Below are 21,219 nucleotides of genomic sequence, written 5' to 3'. Positions count from 1 at the left end.
CCAGATGCCCCAGGCCTCTACCATGCCCTCCAGCCTTACTGCTCCTTGTTCTTCTGAGTGCTCAGCTTCCCTCTGTGTTTTCAGTCCTCTTTACTACTGTTCACTCTCTTCTCTCTTCCTCAAATCTCTTTCAACTGGGTGCAGGAGTCATAACCTGAAGGATACTTTTTAGAAGCACACTCTGTCGGCTATATCAAAACATGCAGCACGGCCTAACAGCTAGGAGCACAGCATCTGGAGCCATAGGCATGGGGCGCACTTCTGATTTGGCCACTTAGTGTTACCTTAGCTATTTTATTTAAGCTGCGTTTTGGTTTATCTATGAAAAAGACAGTAGTCAGAACTGCGTTTCCGGATCGCTGAGATGTTTATTAGAACACTTCCTGGCATGCAGTGGGCATGCAATCACCACCAGCTGCTCACACACTTATTACCATGGCAGTCGATGCTCTTTGTTGGTGTCTCATTTGCTGAGTCTAAGCTCTCTGAGTTTGGGACCGTCTCTGATGATCTGTGAAAGCTCAGGGCTAGTGGAGAGTCAGTGCTTACTACTGTGCCCGAGTGAACAGTGGAGAGCCTTCTTGGAGGAGATTCATGTAACAGCCCAGACAGCAGAGGGAAAAGTGCTCCAGGTAGTGATAATGCTCTCCTCCTGAGGATGTGAGGAAGCTGCTTGGGGGGTAGATGACCTCACAGAGAGACAAGGAGGAAAGCGAGGCTGGTAAAGCCAGGGGGACGAGAGCCACTTGAGATGGTCTCTCCAGGGCTGTGTGGTGAATCAGCACCTAGGACTCTGGACAAAACAGTGTCAGGCGGAAAAGATGCCTGGTGACAGGCAGTCTAGGCAAAAAAAAGAGTCATTTTTTATTGGCTTTAGCAGCTACTATCCCAAACCCTTTCCCCTCAACAAGAAAAGGCAATTTTATGATCACAAAGAGGCCACATTTTTTTTTTAATTGACAACTCAATCTCTACATACATACAGTATTGCACAAATTGTAAGTGGGTCAACAATTATTGATACAAACTCACGAGCATTTACATAAAACTACCGCTCTAGGTGTTGGTGTGTTTTATGCCAGCTACTTTAGTGAATAAAAGAAACATAAAGGAACTCAGCTACTTGAATTAATGAGAATCAGCTTTCAAAAAAAAGCATCGATGTCATCTCATAGAGTACTTAATGTGTCAGACCCAGGAAAATCAGTAAGTAAGTGACAAAAAGAACACGTTTACAGAAAAGTTGGTGATAAAAACGTTAGGCTAAAATATTAAGAACTTTAGCAACTGGACTGAGGAACCAGAAAGTATATGCACACTGGGAATTTTAAGAAAAGAGCCTCATGTTCTCCTGCACAACGAGGACCACATTCCAAAAGCACAATTCTGTGCTGCTACAATGTCTTCTCTGCTACAAACCACTGTTTCTAAGGTAAAGAAACAAGATGGTAATTCACATAAAAGGGTTTTAAAATTCTTCCCACTCAAAATAAAATAAAAATAATATGATCTCCATCAAATTATAAAGAAATTCTATCAAAATGTCGACCAGATAAAGAAGTCAGATCATTTGCCTTCGTCCGTTGCCTCAGAGGGCAGAGCATGTGTCACCTACAAGGAAGGGAAGATGGGTGTAGAGTCCCCACTCTCCCCTGGCCTGTGGAACAGGGGTGGACAGCAGCAGTTTGGCTTCCCTGGGGTTTTGCTTCCTCACATAGGGAATTGAGGGAGGTGGGCTAGATGGCTGTAAGAGACCCCTCAATTAGAAGAATCAAAGGCAGCCTGAGATCCCATCTCTGAGCAAATAGGGTAGCAAAAGAAATGGATTAAAAAAACAGGTGGATGACGTCTTTCTCACCTTATGATGCCACATTCAGAACGAATCTGTACTACAGTTGAAGAAAATCTTTGCCCGGTACTATTAAAGGGTATGCAATGAGGCATCTGACAATGAAATTTTTGATGAAAATGTATAAGAAGGCTATGTGAAGTTTGGGTGTAAGAAACAATGCACCACCACGTTATTACCGGCAGTCAGGACGTCTTGTCTCTCATTTTAGGAGTCACCGATCTGGCTGGGAGAAATGCTGAGGGAGATGCATGTTCAAGCCATTCAATAGAGGTCTAAGCACACGGTTCAGGAAATGGAGAAACAGGTGCCCAGGAAGTCAATTAATAAAACTGGTTCTAAAACAAAGGATGCAAGAGAGCTAAATCATCCAAAGACAGTGATGGCTTCTCATTTTCTGTCCCCTACAGAGAATATAAATATTATTTCTTCTGGATCTAACATATTGGATTCATTTTCAAAATGCATCACTTTATTTTTCTTACAAGGCAGCCATACATTAAGCATGTCACAGCCACATGATTTATGCAGCGAGCCCCAAGGCTTCCACCAGCTTTCCTGGAACCTACAGCCAGAAGAGTCCTGAGATTTCAAATATTAAAGCTTTCTCCACAGCCACAAGTTCCTTTGATGTTTGGGTTATTGAACACAAACTCACTGGATAATTTGTCTTCAACATAGTCCATTTCTGTTCCTAAAAGTGTTAGCTGTGCTTTCTTTTCGATGAATACTCTGACTCCTTGGGGAAAAGAAAATATGTGTCATATAAAGCCTGCAGCCTTATGGAACTTGCTGATTCAAAGCACAAATGAACTTTAAATAGTGACTATCAACAAAAGTCAAACAGGAAGCTTCTGAACATTTTAAATTATTTCCTTAAGGAATTAAGCATTCAGTTTCCTGTCTGCCCTTCTTTCCCACATATGAATCTATGTCTAAAACAATCACATTAGGGGAGAATTTTATACAAATAAATTCCATGACAATTTTATGCAAAATTAGACTTCACTCATATTCTCAGTGAGTTTTGTTATGATGAAATTTAAAAAAATTATGAAAGTTCTGCAATAACATCACTAGATACATGGGTTTAACTTAAAGATATACAAAGGACTGTGATACAATGGGGCTATTTTAATAAGATCAGTCAGTACAACCATAGTCTTTTCTGGTTATGGACGGAAAACAGGTACTATTCCCTAATAATTACACAGGTAGAGGTCAACATCTTTAGAAATACAATCTTTTTTTTTTTTTTGACAGAGTCTCGCTCTGTCACCCAGGGTAGAGTACAGTGGCATGATCATGGCTCACCACAACCTCTGCCTCCAGGCTCAAGTGATCCTCCTACAGGATTACAGGCACACACCACCAGGACCAACTAATTTTCTATTTTTTTTTAGAGATGGGGTTTCATCATGTTGCCTAAACTGGTCTTGCATTCCTGGGCTGAAGTGATCCTCCCGCTTTGGCCTCCCAAAAGTACTGGGATTACAGGTGTGAGCCACAGTGTCCAGCCAAAAAATACAATCAGTTTAAGAAAGCTTTCTAGTCTGGGAAACATGGCAAAACCCTGACTCCACCAAAAATACAAAAATTAGTTGGGCATGGTGGTAAGCACCTGTAGTCCCAGCTATTCAGGAGGCTGAGGTGGGAGGATTGCTTGAGCCCAGGAAGTGGAGGCTACAGTGAGCTGAGACTGTGCCACTCCATTCCAGCCTAGGTAAGACAGCGAGACTCTGTCTCAAAAAAAATAAAAAAAAAAAGGAAAGAAAGAAAACACTTTCTTCCTTATAAGATATTGAGCCATTCACTAAATATGAACTATATATAATTAAGTCACCTGTTCCTTAAAATGAAAATCTCAAGGTTTGTAATATGTTATAGTTTTAAAAATAATGTATTTTAAAAAGGTCTTTATTCATTAGTAACTTTAGTTTAATAAAAAAGCACATTTAGGAATCTAGGCCTCATTCTCCCATGTAGGCAAGAGCTGCAAGCTAGCTAACTGCATACTTCCAATGGCAAGATAAATAAGTTACTTATTTTATTTTAGGTAGGTTTTAACAGATTATAGAGTGGAAGACGGGGGCAGTGGCAAATATAATTAAAGAATTGAAGTTTTTAATAAAAATCAGAAATGGGCCTGGCGCGGTGGCTCACGCCTGTAATCCCAGCACTTTGGGAGGCCGAGGCGGGTGGATCACGAGGTCAAGAGATCGAGACCATCCTGGTCAACACGGTGAAACCCCGTCTCTACTAAAGCTACAAAAAATTAGCTGGGCATGGTGGCGCGTGCCTGTAATCCCAGCTGCTCAGGAGGCTGAGGCAGGAGAATTGCCTGAACCCAGGAGGCGGAGGTTGCGGTGAGCCGAGATTGCGCCATTGCACTCCAGCCTGGGAAACAAGAGCGAAACTCCGTCTCAAAAAAAAAAAAAAAATTATAATGGAGCTACAAAATCAGCCAGGCATGGTGATGCGGGCCTGCAGTTCCAGCTGCTTGGGAGGCTGAGGTGGGAAGGTCACTTGAACCCAGGAGGTAGAGGTTGCAGTGAGTTGAGACCGCACCAGTGCACTCTGGCCTGGGGGAGAGCAAGACTCTGTCTCAAATTAAAAAAAAAAAAAGGATTATAATGGAGCTGAGAATTCCTATTGCCTAGCAATGTTGTAGCCACCATAATATCACAAGACAAGCCATTACTCAGGTGTTTGTGGTGATGCTGGTGTAAACAAACCTGTACTTCTAGTCGCATAAAAGTCTAAGCATGTACAATTATGTACACTACAAAATACTTGATAATGAAAATAAATGGTTATGTTACTGCTTTATGAATTTACTATACTTTCTATTGTGATTTTAGAGTGCACTTCTACTTATTAAAAAAAAGTTAACTGTGAAATAGGCTGAGGCAGGTCCTTCAGGAGGTATCCAGAAGAAGGCAGTGTCATCACAGATGACAACTCCATGAGTGTTACTGCCTCTGAAGACCTTCCAATGGAACAAGAGGAGGTTGTGGAAGACAGGGATATTGATGATCCTGACCCTGTGGAGGCCTAAGCTAATACATGTGTACATGTGTTTGTGTCTTAGTTTTTAATTAAAACATTTACAAGGTTAAAAAAAATAGAGAAAAGCTTATAGAATAAGGACAAAAAAATTTTGTACATTTGTAAAATGTATATTTTAAGCTAATATTATTACAAAAGAGTCAAAAAGTTAACCACCCCAAAGTTTACAAGGTAAAAAAGTTTCAGTAAACTAAGGTGAATTTATTAGTTTATAAAGTGTAGAATACTGCAAAGTAATGTCCTAGGCTTTCTCATTCACTCACCACTGCCTACTCACCCACTGCCACGTAGACAACTTCCAGTCCTGCAAGCTCCATGCATGGTAAGTGCCCCATACAGGCATACCATGTTTTATTTTCTTCTCCTTCCTTTTTTTTTTTTTAAAAGAGATGGCGGTCTCACTATGTTGCCCAGGCTGAAGGGCAGTGGCTATTCACAGGCATAAACACAGTGCACTACAATCTGTTTTTTTTTTTTTTTTTTTTGAGTTGGAGTCTCGCTTTGTCAACCAGGCTGGAATGCAATGGCATGGCCTCGGTTCACTGCAACCTCTGGCTCCCGGGTTCAAACAATTCTCCTCCATCAGCCTTCCTAGTCGCTGGGACTGTAGGTGTGTGCCACCACACCCAGCTAATTTTTTTTTTGTATTTTTAGTAGAGATGGGGTTTCACCATGTTGGCCAGGCTGGTCTTGAACTCCTGACCTCGTGATCCGCCCACCTTGGCTTCCTGAAGTGCTGGGATTACAGGTGTAAGCCACGGCACCTGGCCAGTACACTACAATCTTGAACTCCTGCGCTCAAGGAATCCTCCTGCCTCAGTCTCCTGAGTAACTTGGACAATAGGCTTGTGCCAACACACCTGACCCCATTTGATCTTTTGCAGTGAAATTTCGGTATACCTTTTCTATGTTTAGATATGTTTACACAAATACTTACCATCGTGTGAGAACTGTGCACAGTACTCAGCATAGTCACACGCAGTACAGGTTTGTGGCCTAGAAGCAACAGGTTGTATCATCCAGCCAATGCGTATGGTAGGCTCTACCATCCAGGTTTGTGTAAGTACACCCCAGGACATTTGTCTAATGTCACATTTCTCAGAACATATCCCCAATGTTAAGTGATGCATGACTGTATCTGCATTATACTTACTGGTTGAGCATCCCAAATCCAAAAAGCTCCAATGAGCATTTCCTCTGAGTGTCATGTTGGCACTTACTTGTAAAGTTTTGAATTTGGGAGCATTTCAGATTTTAGATTTTTGGATTGGAATGCTCAACTTGTACTTACTTGACACAGATGTAAAACTACTGCTTACACAAAAACTGTTGGTTCACTGTGAGCCTTAAGGTTGGTTCAGTTTTTGGACACAACGATGGTTTTTCATAGTTAAAACAAACAAGCTTATATAATAATTTATCAATTAGTTACTAAGAGTACAGTCTCTGGAAAGAATTACTAAGCCACTTACTATGACCTTCAACTACTTAACCCCTCTGTGCCTCAGTTTCTTCATCAGAAAAACAGGGATAATATGGTATCACCTTCATTCAGTGTTGTGGATAAATCAGTTAATACATGAAATTCCATCAAACAACGCCTACGCACACAGTGAGCACTATTTACATAGTTCCTGCTACTATCCTTATTTTTTACTTTGTGCTGTGCAAGGCTAACAATTTTAGGCAAAAGGAAGTGCCCAAAACTGTTTGTTAAAAACTTACCATCTTGAATGACTTCTTCATCAGAATCTCCTTTTGTCTTTGTATATTCCAGAGTATAAGAAAGGCCATTACAGCCCCTGGTTCGGACGCCAACTTTTACACCTACCTGAAAAAGAAGTGAAAATATAAATTTAGCTTTAAAGTAGTACAGATTAGACAATCATACTAATAAAGTGACAGTAGCCTCCCTGTACCAAAGTGGACTTTCTTTTACTTTTTTGTAGAGATAGGGTCTCACTACGTGGCCCAGGCTGGTCTCAAACTCCTGGACTCAATTCTTCCACCCTGGCCTCTCAAAGCATTGGTATTACAAAGTAGGAGCCATCTCGTCCAGCCTGGGACTTTATATTCTCTGGATGTTTCTTTATGGTTAGGGTTCAGCAGGGTTCATTGTCCATCACCTGGCAATCCTATCTCTACATGGAATCTTTATTCTAATGCAGACTTGTGTACAGTCTCAAATACCAGAAAGCAAAAGACTACAGTCAATACAGACAAAAGAAGTTTAAAAAAGTGACCAAACGCCGGGCGCGGTGGCTCAAGCCTGTAATCCCAGCACTTTGGGAGGCCGAGGCGGGTGGATCACGAGGTCAAGAGATCGAGACCATCCTGGTCAACACGGTGAGACCCCGTCTCTACTAAAACTACAAAAAATTAGCTGGGCATGGTGGCGTGTGCCTGTAATCCCAGCTACTCAGGAGGCTGAGGCAGGAGAATTGCCTGAACCCAGGAGGCGGAGGTTGCGGTGAGCCGAGATCGCGCCATTGCACTCCGGCCTGGGTAACAAGAGCGAAACTCCGTCTCCCACACAAAAAAAAAAAAAAAAAAAAAAAAAAGTGACCAAACAGCACTTAAAAAATATCAATGTTTACATTAATGCAATTTTCTAACAATATCTAACTAAGTTTTCTGTCTTGATCTGCTTTTTCATTTAAATATAGTCATCCTTCAGGATGCAAGGGAAACTGGTTCCAGGACTACCCAAGTATACAAAAATCTGCGGACACTCAAGTCCCTCACGCAAATGGCACAGTGTTTGTATGTAACCTACACAAATCTTCTCGTGTACTTTAAATAACTTCTGGATGACTTGAATACCTATAACAATGTAATGCTACATAAATAGTTGTTATGCTGTATTGTTTAGAGAATTAGAAGTCTGTACAAGTTTAATACAGATGCAACCTTCTATTTTTTTCCCAAATATTTTTGATCTGTGGTTGACTGCATCACGTATGTGGAACCCACAGATATGGAGAGGTGACTGAACACAGTAAAAGTATTATAAGTACTGTTTCACCAGCAGTTCTCGATTCTACAAAGCTAATTTCTTTTTTCATTTGGCCACTTTTGACTTGAGTCATTAGTCTAACCAAATTGAGCCAGAATGCTGATATCCTTTGAAATTTAATAATTTTAAAAGGCAGGTTCGAGAACTCCCATTGCATTGTAAGGTAGATTGACAAGAGAAACCAGAAACCATTCCAGTCCAATCATTAAATATTGACAGTCCATTACTTGAAATGATTTACAGCATTCCATCGGCAGTGAACAATGTACAATTAAGATGATACACACACCCCTAACTCAATAGTTCTACATCTAGGAATGGATCCTATGTAGGTAGATTAAGCCAGGCTTATAGGTTTATAACAATGAGCCTGGCACACGGTAGCTTCCAAAATAGTTGCTGAATGGTGTTTTACGGCAGCAATGAATGAAAATGACCCTTTAATATAGGGACTGTTTAGAGAAATCGAGCTTGTTCAATGGAATATACTATACATGCAGCCAAGAAAGGGAGGCAGATCATTTCATAATAATATGGAAAGATCTTCAAGCTACATTATTAATGGTAAAAAGCAAAGTATAACCACAACATTTATGGTAGGAAGAGATACACATAGGAATAACAAGCCCAGTCTAGGCGATGGGTTCCCCTTGGGGAGACATTTTTGGTTGTGACAACCAAAGCTTTGTACAGTCAGGAACTACTGGTGAAATACTTTCACTCTATACAGTCACCTGTCTGTATCTGTGGGTTCCACATATGTGGATTCTTTGGTTGTGACAAAGAAATGGTGCTACTGGTATCTAGACAGAGGCCAGAGATTCTGTCAAACATTCTACAATCTGCCCTAAAGTGTCAACAGTGAGGAGACTCAGAAAATCAGGTCTAGCCACTTCAAATGTATACATTATCCCTGCAAGGAGACCAAAGAGGTCGCTTCTTGCAAGAAAGAATGACAGGTTTAAAGAATGACTTCCTTTTAGTTAAATACCCTTTTATATTATTTGAATTTTTTAGAAATCTTGAGTATATTTTACCTTTTAAGTAAAAACCCCTAAATGAAAGCATACTGTTTATCACAGGATAAATTCATTCTGGAAATACAACTTCAGTTTTTTACTGAATAATCAACTGGTTTTACTTACATGCTCAGGCTTATCTTTAAGAAGCTGCTTTATCTTGTTTACTGCTGCAGGTGTCTGAAAAAAGAAAATGATATTTTTAGCTACAAAACTTGCATTCTTTAAAGCTTCATATTTATGTCTTTTTAAGTCTGTCTTTAGCAAATTCATGCAACAAATTTATGTTCCATTCTTGCCAGGGTACCTCGTGGATTTATATAGAAACACACGAACTATTTTATTCAAAATACCCTCTTTATTTTAAAAAATATCTGCCAGCAACATCATTTTAATCTTGCTCCTCAGTCTAGGATGGTTCCCTGTCTTTCTCTCTATGGTGCTATTTACTCACATCACAAATGCTATTTTTCTGGGCAGCATCTGTTTTGTGCATCAACTCTACGCCCAGCAACCAGCATGTTGCCTACGACAAACAGCCAATGAAGGAATCAAGTATCTCATCGGGAAAGCCCAACCTTCAGGTGTTCTTCCTGTTGATTATTAAACCTACTGCATTTTTTTTTTTTTTTTTTGCCTACTCACATCTATTCCTAATCCAGCAAAATGCGTAGCTTGAGGAAGAGTGTTATCAGCATAAAATAACCCAGGGTGTGCTTCTTGTACCAGTCCTGCCAAATGCTTACACAGATTTTTTTCAATGGGGATTAAACCAACATCTTAGGAGATCTAGATGAACAAAACTAAGCTAGTCAATGACAGACATAAGAACGAGGTGGAGCTGCCTCCCAGGAGACATGCTGTTTAACATAGCCCAGTGGGCCTCAAAATGAGAAAGACATCACAGTTTGTATGCAAATAGGTCGGAGTCACTAACCCCACTTCCTTCAGAAGGAGACTGTTTCACGTCATTCCTGTCCCACCTCCTAGCTGTGCCCTCAGGGCAGTAACCCTACACGGCTTCTCTGACTTCTAGTCCTCTACTGGTGAAATAGGGATAATAGTCCCTTCTCCTCAAGATTCTTACTAGGATTAAATATTTAAACTCATGAAAAGCATTCAGGACAGTGCCAGGCACAAAACAACCAAGTATTATTATGATGATTAGAGTACATCATAATGAAGAGATTACGTGCCTCCTTCCTACCTTATCAGCTACTCTATCCGGCAGTGCTCTGCTGGCCCTCCAGTTCTTCGTACTGACATTTTACTGGCTTGTGAAGCCTCAAAGTCTGGATATTATGGTCTCAGTCCTGATAGTCAACTGAGGCCAGGACTGACGCCTGTTCTGGGGGAGCCAGCCCAATGGACAGCCCTAGAGTGTACTCTCCTGCCCTGTTGGGGTGAGGGCTCAACCAGATGATTATGTTTAAACACAGTCTATACCCAATTTAGAAGGGCATAAAACCAATTTAGAATGTGAAGACCAACATGTTTTAAATTTAAAATAGAAAACAATGCACTGCACTTAAAAAATATATGTAGTATCTGTGTAAATACATTTCTTATTGCATGTCACTGTAAAAAAACAAACCACTGCCAGTAGGTGGTCTCTAAAGGCCTTTTCCCACGGTTCTATCACAAAAGGAGGCAAGCAGTCCTACAATGCAGAGAGTAGTACACAGAGGTGGAAAGAGAAAACATGGAAGAGCAGGATTATGGTTTTATTTTTGTTTTCTGAGTCACAGAATATCAACTTTAAATAGTTACAGAAATATTTATTATTTTTTTAAAAAAGTGCTCATAACCCTTTTTAATCAGTGGTCCCCAATGTTTTTGGCATCAAGGACTGGTTTTGTGGAAAACAATTTTTCCATGGAAGGGTGATGGTTTCAGGATGATTCAAGTGCATTACATTTATTGTGCAATTGATTTCTATTATTACTTTGTAATATGTAATAATTACATAACTCATCAAAATGTACAATCAGTGGGAGCCCTGAGCTTGTTTTCCTGTAACTAGATGGTCCCATCTGGGGGTGGTGGGAGACAGCGACAGATCATCAGGCATTATTCTCATAAGCAGTGTGCAAACTAGACCCCTCGCACCTGCAGTTCATACTAGGGTTTGCGCTCCTCTGAGAATCTAATGCCGACGCTGACCTGACAGGAGGTGGAGCTAGCTTTGTTAATGCTCGGCTTGTCTGCTGCTCTCACCTCCTGCTGTGAGGCCCTGTTCCTAACAGGCCAAGGACCGGTACCAGTCTGTGGTGCAGGGATTGGGGACCCCTGTTCTAAATGATTGTCAACAAAAGCTAGCTTTCTTATCAACTACTTGTAAATTTTCACAGTCATATTTTCCTATGTGCATGCTGAAGAAATTAATCACTTACTGTCGAATACAAGTAGCTTTCTGTAAGTTTATTTTACAAAGGCACAGCCTGGCCAGGCACGGTGGCTCATGCCTGCATTCCCAACGCTTTGGCAGGCCAAGGTGGGCAGATCACTCGAGGTCAGGAGTTTGAAACCAGCTTGACCAACAAGGTGAAACTCCATCTCTATTAAAAATACAAAAATTAGCCAAGAATGGTGGCATGTGCCTGTAAGCCCAGCTACTCAGGAGGTTGAGGTACAAGAATCACTTGAACCCAGGAGGCAGAGATTGCAGTGAGCCGAGATCATGCCACTGCACTCCAGCCTGGGCAACAGAGTGAGACTCTGTCTCCAAAAAATAAAAATAAAAATAAATAAAATAAATCCAAAATGGCATAGCCAAATACCTGCTGGAACTAAAATCTGAAATGTGACCTTGGTTTAATGTGAGTCAAAGGCACAGATGGGCATGCCACTGAATGCTAAACAAAACAAATGTGTCTCTCACACTATTCCATTTACCAGCCTCAAGAATTTTTTAATCTCCAAGTGGTTTTCTAAATTACCTAATTTGGTTTTACAAAATCAACTATTTTCTTATTTTCTCAACGGTTGGCAGGAAACAGTAAATAAAAATAATTTGTGGGGATTGGTCTACTTATCACAAAGTTGCTGATGTTCACATCTTATACTGAAATACTCTTTAAGGGAAAAGTAACATTCAACAGGAACCTGTGTGCCTGCGAAACTGTTGTTACGGGAACTAAACATGTGTCTTAATTTTCCCGTGTCAGGCGAAAACCAAACCTACTCCACTGGGAGGGTATTACTAATGATGGATAACCCAGGTGCATACTCAACCAAGGAAAAAGTTTCTTACGACTTTCAAAGTGACTGATCTGATTTTCAGAACAAGTGAGAATGGTTAAACAGGGAACAGTTGGTACTTAAAAAACATAATCTAGCTACCAAAAGTACTTTTTGTGTCTCAGTACCAAGAAGAGGCTAGGAATCCTACTCTGCTTTAAGTCTACATACTCTGGCAACTTTGTGCTTAGGTAAAATTCATCTGAGAAAGCGCACAGAATCTTCGACTACACAGCACGCTGCAGGGCCTAGCAGGCTGCCAGCACAAGTGCACTTCCTACAACAACTAAGAAACCTGTAATTGTCAAGAAATTTATCTACTATTCATAACTATAGCTTACCTGAGATTTGGCCCATGTTTTAGAATTTAAGAGCTTCCTGAAGCCCACTAAAATATGATGGTTTTTACTTTACTCACATGCAAATCACAGGAATATGACTTTTTTTTTTTTTTTTTTTTTTTTTTTGAGATGGAGTTTTGCTCTTGTTACCTAGGCTGGAGTGCAATGGCACGATCAACCACAACCTCCGCCTCCTGGGTTCAGGCAATTCTCCTGCCTCAGCCTCCTGAGTAGCTGGAATTACAGGCACGCGCCACCATGCCCAGCTAATTTTTTGTATTTTTAGTAGAGACGGGTTTCACCATGTTGACCAGGATGGTCTCGATCTCTTGACCTCGTGATCCACCTGCCTCGTGCTGGGATTACAGGTGTGAGCCACCGCGCCCGGCCCAGGAATATGACTTTTAAAGTGAGAGGTTATCTTTGAGTTAAGACATTTTGGCCAAATTAAAATATATATGTATTTCCAAGATGTTTCTGCTGTTAAAATTATGGGAAAGGCACTGTAGATGAATGTTTTATCACTATCTCACAGCAACACACTTTCCAATCCTTGAAGGAGAAACTTTTCATTCTCAATCCTGTATTTCCTTAAGTAACTTCCCAGGCAATTGTCATCTTTTGCTGCTTAAGAAAATAAAATTAAAACCCAAAGTTAACTGTGACAATACATACTAAACATGTGCCAATAACTACAACTTAATTTCATTACAAACGTGGCATTTTAATGTTTAAAAGGCAGCAAATATTCAACATATCAATTTTCCGGGGGAACAAAAGATGGTAAACAAATACAGCCAATAATCAAGCTATAGTGTATTTCAGCCAGGCATAGTGGCCTGTGCCTGTAATCTCAGCAACTTGGGAGGCAGAAGCAGAGAACTGCTTGAACCTGGGAGGCGAAGGTTGCAGTGAGCTGAGATCACACCACTGCACACCAGCCTGGGTGACAGAGCAACACTCCGTGTCCAAAAAAAGAAATTCTGAAAGAAGAGGTAACATGTCAAATGGGTGATGGAGAAAGACATCAGGGCCAGGCGTGGTGGCTCACACCTGTAATCCCAGCACACTGGGAACCTGAGGCAGGTGGACTGCTTGAGCCCAGGAGTTCAAGACCAGCCTGGGCAACGCAGGGAGACCCTAGGTGCAGGCATGATGCACACCGGTGGTCCCAGCAACTTCGGAGGCTGAAGTGGGACGATGGCTTGGGCCCAGGAGGTTGAGGCTGCAGTGTGCCATGAATACGCCACTGAACTACGGCCTGAGGGATAGAGCGAGACCCTGTCTCAAAAAAAAAAAAAAAAAAAAAAAAATCAAGACATCAGTTAACAGGGTTGCTAAACAGCAAAAAAGAAAAGGCAAAAAACTGTTCCTGCAACGTCTGGCTCTTCCTGGACCTACCATTACCGGTGAAAGAATTCTGAAATCTAATTCTTACTGAGATTGAAAGAGACACAAAGAATGAACTGTGCCCTCTAGTTCTTAAAACCTTGTTTAATTCCATGGTGTATGAAATACACATTCAATGGTGTATGAAAATAAGCCTACAAGAGGGAATATAGAATGATAATCAGTACACGAGTAGTACCATATATAATCAGGATAACATCAAAGGCCTAAAAAAATCCATTATAAAAATATTCTCTTACCCGATTACAATTTTCTTCTATTTTGCTGTAAACTTATTTTCTGGTAATATGCCCTTTTGGCATTAGATGCAACAGAATCCATGAATCAATTTAAAACTTTTTTTTTTTTTCCAATCTCTAAGCGAATGCTTATATAAAGTCGTTTTCTTAACTAAGATGTGAGTATATGTAAGAATGTGATCATAAGTTTTTCTCTTAGGGTGAAAATATTTTGGAACTAGATAGAGGTGATGCTTGCACGCCACAATGTCCTAAATGGCACTGAATTTTACCCTTTAAAGGGGCTAACTTTATGTTATGCGGATTTTCCCTCCACTAAAAAACTGCACGGTGCGGCTGGAACACTGAGCTAGCTCAGTGAATTCTTTAAATCAGTGGTTGTACTCTGGTGTCCTCTGAGTGTTTGACCTTTCACCCAGAAAACGCTGTAAACCCACTCCGGAAAATCATGTTTTGTCCTAAAAGCCCAGGCTTGCTGGAGGCACAGAGGGAGAGGCAAAGGCCTCAATCACCCAGTACACCAGGAACTAACGCTTTGTGCGCCGAGACCGTGACCTCCGCAGGAGCCGGGGGCTTTGTTGACGCTGTCTCTGTGCTCGCTCTCCGCGGCCGCAGCCGACCTGACACAGCGGTCCCTCGGAAGCCTTGGCCCTCCCAACCCCACGCACCTCCAGGCTAGGACTTCGGGCCACCACCGGGCACCCTGACACAGGGTACGTTCAGCCTCTGTGCAACCGGAGAGGCCGAACAGCGCAGGCCAGCAGGACCGTGGAGGCGCTCGGCCCCAGAGGACGCCCACCCCAGAGCTCCCCTCCGGCCAGCACGCGGGGGCCGCGCGGCCTGCCGGGAAACGTAGTTGCCAGATGCTAAGGAGCAGCCCCGCCCGGAATTTGTTTATCGCAGCAACTAGGGGGACGGAGGGAGAGTAGCAGGCACGGCTCGGAGCGGCCCAGAGCTCGGACGCGCCCGTGCCCCTGCGGCTCCGCTCCTGGCGGCCGTGACCTCCCCGCGCACGGGGCGGACACAGGCAATGTCACGGGCCCCGCCGCGCGCCGCGAACACTCACCAGGGTGAGAGCGGCCCGGGTGGGCTGCAGCTTCCTCTTGCTCACAGCCCGGACAGTTGCCCGGACTAAGGAAGCCGACATCTTCACCGTCCCGGCGCCCTGGGGCCTCGGACCGAAGCTCTACCCCCTCAGCCTCTCTCCATGGACACGGCGGGCGTATTGACGCCACAAGCTCCGGCGCAGGGCGCCCTCAGAGCTAGCTCCGCCCCCCGCCGCCACCATTGGGTGGGCTGCGTGAGTGACGGGCCGGGGGCGGGACGGGCCGCTCGGGGCGGGGTTTCGCCACTCAGTGTCCCGGAGCTACCAGAGGGATTGCGCGTGGTCGCCGGCCGTGGGGTTACGACGCTGCGGGGCGCAGGGCCGGGGAGGAATGTCGTCACCGCCGAAGACAGAGTCGGCGCTACGTCGGGGAGCGGGCGGGAGGGGGCGAGCAATGACCTCCGACCTGCTGACTCGGGATGCGCGTCGCTTCACCATCTGCCCCCTGGGCAAGGTGCTGCGTCCGCCCCTGCTTGAATGCTCACCTTGACAAACACCATCATAGGCAGTGAGGCTGAAGGACGCAGAAGTCAACCCTGAACAGGGAGCTTATGGTCTCAAATGCAGAATGACCGTTCCTATGCCAAGACATCTACATCCATTTTCATTCTTCTTTTGTGGTCCAGCTAGGCAGTTCTTAAAAGCATCGGGTTATCGCTGAGTTGTATAATAAATCTCCATCCATAACCCTTCTCCCTAGCGTGCTGTACTGCTGGGGATGCTGAAGGGTGGTGACTAATGCAGTTTTAAGTCTGCTGCTTAACTGGGAACCCAACCCTACTCGAAGATGTGACTGGGCAGAACTGTGAATAGTCACATTTATAGCGAGCAACAATTACTCCATTTAACACTTGTCTGACGACACTTGTCGTCAGACCTTGTCTTGGCTGCTCAGGGGCTTAATTCTGCCTTTTGACGCAGTGTTCTTGAGCACAAGGCACTGTGCACAGGTGCAGTACCCAGGCATACACAGGAAGCCAGGTAAAGAGGGGCCAGGGAAGAATGAGATGCTGGCAGGACAGAAGTCCAACAGGGTTGGCAGATGAAAAGAGGACATCAAAACAGGTGGCATTTGTCATCGAAGTGCTAGAGGTGAAGGGAAAAGGGCAGGAGGGGTCTATGGAGCAGTCCTGGGGAGGACAGATTCGCAGTGTTTGGATGTGGAAAAAACTATTGATGAAACATTTTTTAAAGCCCAGTTTATCTTTGATCTCTTGCAGGTTCCAAAAGGATAGTTCAAAATTCCAAGTAGTTCTTCCTGCTTCAGAAATGCAATCGAATTGACAGTAAGAGGATGCTTTTTTCCTAAGCCTATCTGCACATAAACTGGGCAAGTGGCTGATGCCTGTCATCCCAGCACTTTGGGAGGCTGAGGTGAGTGGAGCACCTGAGGTCAGGAGTTCAAGACCAGGCTGGCCAACATGGTGAGACCCCATCTCTGCTAAAAAAAATACAAAAATTAGCCAGGTGTGGAGGTGCACACCTGTAATCCCAGCTACTCGGGAGGCTGAGGCAGGAGAATAGCTTGAACCTGGGAGGCAGAGGTTGCAGTGAGCCGATATCGCACCACTGCACTCCAGCCTGGGCAACAAAGTGAGACTCTGTCTCAAAAGAAAGGAAGGAAGGGAAGAAAGGAAAGGAAGGAAATAAAAATAAAATTTAATAAAAGACGCTGTGTCATTTTTTCAATTATTGACACATTACACAGCTGTGTAGGACTTTACAAGATTCAGAAACCCCATGAGCGTATTATATTATCTCAGACTAGCCTCACAACTTTGAACTGAGTAGGGCAAAAGCACTGGCATGGCTGTTTTACAGATGCTGAAACTCAAGGATTTTAGTAGAGAACATTAGATACCATTGAAAAAATCTAGTCCCAAATTTTCTGATTCAGGATCCTGTGTATGTTTAACAGACTTCCTTCCTCCATTTAATACCCACTATTTAACAAAAACAAAAAAGAGAAAAACCCCAGTATTCAGTTTTTAACTTGGTTAGTTATTTTGCAAGTAAGCATTAATTCACATAATCTACTTTTTAGTTTCTAATCACTTGAAACTGGCACAAGTCCCCAAAATAAGTTGGTATATTAAATAATTTTCATGATTATTTAAGCAACATGTGAGCTTATCTCAGAGCAGCAGCTGTCCTATGGTGTCAAAATGAGGTGGGTGTGGTGTCAAAGGAGTTACAAGCTGTTAACACTTTTAGATTTCCACTAATATGTGACAGAACTTAAAATAGGGAACTGTTTCACCCTGCAGTTCAGGCATTAGTTTTCACAGTTCTAGACATTTAAAAGTGTTTTTCTGGTAAGACCTCACTTGATCTGTGGAAAGCCAAGTATGGTTTCCATTTTATAGGAATGGAAACTGAACTTCCTGAGATTAGGGGACTGCCACACAGCTGGAGAAGGAGCTGGGCTAGACCTTGCCTAAATCTTGAGTTCCATTCAGTGGAAAGTCTGTGAAGTTCTTGACTGCTGCTGTCCAAATATGCCTGCTTCCAAAGAAAAACCTACTGAAGGCTTTACAGTTTCACAGGGGTCAGTGTGTGTGTGTGTGTGTCTGTGTGTGTGTGTGTGTGTGTGTGTGTGTGTTGGCGTGTGTGTGTGTGTGTATTTTGGCCTGTGTGTGTGTGTGTGTGTGTGTGTGTATTTTGGCCTGTAACACTGAACTACTGATGTATCTATCCAGGATCTTTTCCACTCAGAAATTTTTTTTTTATAAAAAAAAAAGCCATTTGACAAACATATTTCAAGATGAAAAATACACTGAAATTATTTAAGAACATTTTTCTCACGTCTAGAAGAAATGAAAAAACATTTAAAAAACATTTTTGCACACTGCTGATCCTGCACACATTGAGCAAGAGGTTTTTTGTTTGTTTGTTTTGAGATGGAGTCTCTCCCTGTCTCTGAGGCTAGAGTGCAGTCTTGGCTCACAGTAACCTCCACCTCCCAGGTTCAAGTGATTCTCTTGCCTCAGCCTTCCAAGTAGCTGAGATTACAGGCACCCACTACCAAGTCTAGCAAAGTTTTGTATTTTTAGTAGAGACGGGGTTTTGCCATGTTGGCCAGGCTGGTCTCGAACTCTTGACCTCAAGTGATTCGCCCACCTCAGCCTCACAAAGTGCTGGGATTACAGGTGTGAGCCACTGTGCCCAGCCAAGCAAGAGTTTTAAACACTGTAGACTGGGGCCACTGGACCACTGCTATACAAAATATATTTCATATTTTTGTTTGTTCCTCAGAGAAGGTGGCAAGGAGAATCTTGGTACTGGGGTATTTGTGGGGCTTATGACAGATAAGCCAGCTGCACTTGAAAGACAGCTAGGCCAATGGACTTAGCACAAGAGCAGATGTGTCAGTATCCCAGCTGGGGCAGCAAGATGGGGCTGTGACCACATCCAAGTAAAGAATCAAGGGCAATACATTCTCCAGGCCTGCTGGAGAATTGTCCCATGGATCCAGTGCAAGGAACTGAAAATCAAACAACTCAGTATTTTGGGCAGAAGCTGCTATAGGGATCAGAATAAAATGTAGGAAATTTTTAACATCCTTAAAGGGATACAAGAAAACACAGTTTCTGTGAAAAGGAAGGGAATATAAGTAAGTAAACTAAATAAATGAGAGGTAAAGGAAGGTCAGTCAGGTAAGTTCTAGAAAATCAGAAGTACAATGAGAAAATCCATATTGGAAACAAGAAACAGCAGAATGACACTAAAAATTAAGCCAGTCATGTAGAGATTAAACTTAAAGGTTTCCTAGCATGAAAAGTCACCGGATAGACTACTTCCAGATTGAGGTAATTTTCTTTCTGAATTATAGGGATAAACTGAAAAACACAAGCACCCAGGCAGAAAAACAAAATCTGCAAGAGAACAAAAATTAGCCTGGTCTTAGACTTGTCTTCTGCTATAATGCCAGAAAACAACAGAACAGCATCAGGGGGCTTTTCAAAGAAAAGTGTGACAAGCATTGTAAGCATAGTTGACTTTCATGCATGAGTTAAAGAGAAGAAACCAGAAGAGGGGCAGCTGAGGACGGTCACGTAAAGCAGCCATCAGCCCAGGCTGTGTCATTCATTAGTTTGCATTCAAAATGAGGAAGGAACCATCACTATTTTTTTCTACCATGGCCTCCAAATTCTGAAGTCCTTAATTTTGGTATGATTCTTCTTTAGCTAGACTGTCTTCAAATAATTTTTTTTTTTAAAAGAAGAGCACATGTATATGTATCTCCCGAGTCCTCCAGCATCTGGAATGCTTGCCCAGCAAGCACCCCCTGCACCTCCCTGCCTACGAATTCCTCCCCCTCAGTCTGTGCCTTTTATAATAACAAATTTGTATGTTCCCAGAGCCTGGAACACACTGGATGTTAACACACACCAATGATTTGCACAAGTCAAAGGGAAATCTGTATACACTATTTTAGAGGAGTATATTTGTACTAGCCTTTCTTCCTTTTTGGTAAACTACTCTAATCATTCCCAGTGTCCTCACTCCTTGTTCTATTTTTTCCCCCCAGAAAATTTAGGAATCTTTCACTAGAAAATAACATAGATAAAATTACAGGTTGAAATTCTGATTTTATTTCAAAATGATAAATAAACCAAGGCATAGTTCTGACCAGGTATTATGTCTGCAGGGCTTATGAAGTTAGAGAAACAGTTCAGGAGGGCTCCAGTCAGACCCAGAATGACACCAACCACGCTTGTGACTGGCAGAGATAGCCTCTTTGATCTTCAGGAATTTTTAAAAGTTCTCCATCCTAATTTCTGAATATCATAAAAAGTAAAAAGTACTTTCTTTTTATTTTTCCTTTGAAAATGTTTTTAGTGGCAAACAGGACTACTAGTTTTCCTTACTTCATTTTTATAAGCATAGTAGTTATATGTCAATTTACTTAAAATTAGAGAGGGAAAACCCCAGAGACCTGAGTGGCACTGCTCATCCACTGAAGGCCCACATAAACATATTCATGTTATCATGTCTACAAATAGCAATAAAATGATGTCTATAAATCGGAAGTACAGCAGTAGCAGTTCATACATATTTGATATGCTTTCACACAAGGATTCAGTAAACAATAAATATAATTTCCCCTCTTCAAAACAAAAAAGGGATTTATAGAGGAAAAGGGTTAATTTACTTGGGGTTTGTCAGCACACCATTTTTAATGTGCTTTGAAAGAATTAAAAACCATGAAACTGTATTCATTGAATACTGGTCCATAGTTACATTTTTTCTTTTAACCTGGCTTAAATACATACATCATGACTTTCTATTAAAATCTTTAAATCTATGGGGATGTGTGGTAGATAAGACTATATTAAAATTTTTTCCTCATTAACAATTTCATTAAATTAAAAAAAAAAAATCTGCCATTTCCCTTAAATGTTAAGTTGAAGCCTGATCTAAGCTGCTGTGTCCTGTGAAATGAACCTAATTTTCCAAGTGAATAGGATCGCCTGAGTGGCCATTTAGAGTGCTGCATATTCCTTCCCTCATGATTCCTGCTGGGTCCTCTTCGCTGAGGCTTTTCCCTGAGTCATATATTTACTGGAAAGGCTACCTAGAGGAGGGGAAGAAACAAAACCCAATATAAATGAAACAAGCCTCACTTTATGACCAAAGCCATAAAATTACTTCTTATTGTTAATTACTCACAAAAGCTTCATACTAGAATTAGTCACTTGTTTTGACTCAAGTAATAAGACTAGATATTAAAAAATATATATGCACATGATCTATTAAAAATAAGCTTAGTCAAAATTCTTTCTGAATGCAGACAAGTTCCTAGGGTGTTATCATTTTAATACATTTACATATTCACTATTTCCAGTGTTGGTACAGAGGACCAGAAACCTGAGGTTCTGCCTTGTATAATTCAGTATCTTCATTTGCAACCAAACACAATAGACTGCA

The 21,219-nt window shown here is 42.1% G+C and overlaps 2 protein-coding genes across 7 annotated transcripts in view; both read right to left on the bottom strand.

Moving 5' to 3' along the window:
* Positions 1-842: 842 nt before the first annotated feature.
* On the bottom strand, positions 843-15,486 carry ISCA1 (iron-sulfur cluster assembly 1). The gene is given in 4 exon segments (XM_032266329.1): positions 843-2,588; positions 6,644-6,749; positions 9,080-9,133; positions 15,250-15,486. Coding segments are annotated over 4 exon segments (531 nt in total). The 5' UTR covers positions 15,472-15,486; the 3' UTR covers positions 843-2,439.
* A 2,912-nt stretch (positions 15,487-18,398) lies between these two features.
* The window catches only part of TUT7 (terminal uridylyl transferase 7), a 69,406-nt gene continuing 66,585 nt past the window's right edge, over positions 18,399-21,219 (bottom strand). For 4 of the 6 annotated variants that reach the window (XM_032266321.1, XM_032266328.1, XM_032266324.1 and 1 more), the window contains one exon: positions 19,861-20,866. In XM_032266321.1, the coding sequence (XP_032122212.1) occupies positions 20,799-20,866 (68 nt within the window). In that variant the 3' untranslated portion in view covers positions 19,861-20,798. Of the gene's footprint in view, positions 18,773-19,860; positions 20,867-21,219 lie in introns of those variants that run through there. The other 2 variants (XM_032266323.1, XM_032266326.1) reach the window with 2 other exon arrangements.

The sequence above is a fragment of the Sapajus apella genome, unplaced genomic scaffold, assembly GCF_009761245.1.
Source record: "Sapajus apella isolate SASKATOON/1434 unplaced genomic scaffold, GSC_monkey_1.0 scaffold157, whole genome shotgun sequence".
NCBI lineage: Eukaryota > Metazoa > Chordata > Mammalia > Primates > Cebidae > Sapajus > Sapajus apella.
The sequence above is the reverse complement of the archived record's forward strand: the minus strand, read 5'-3'. Positions and strand labels throughout refer to the sequence as shown.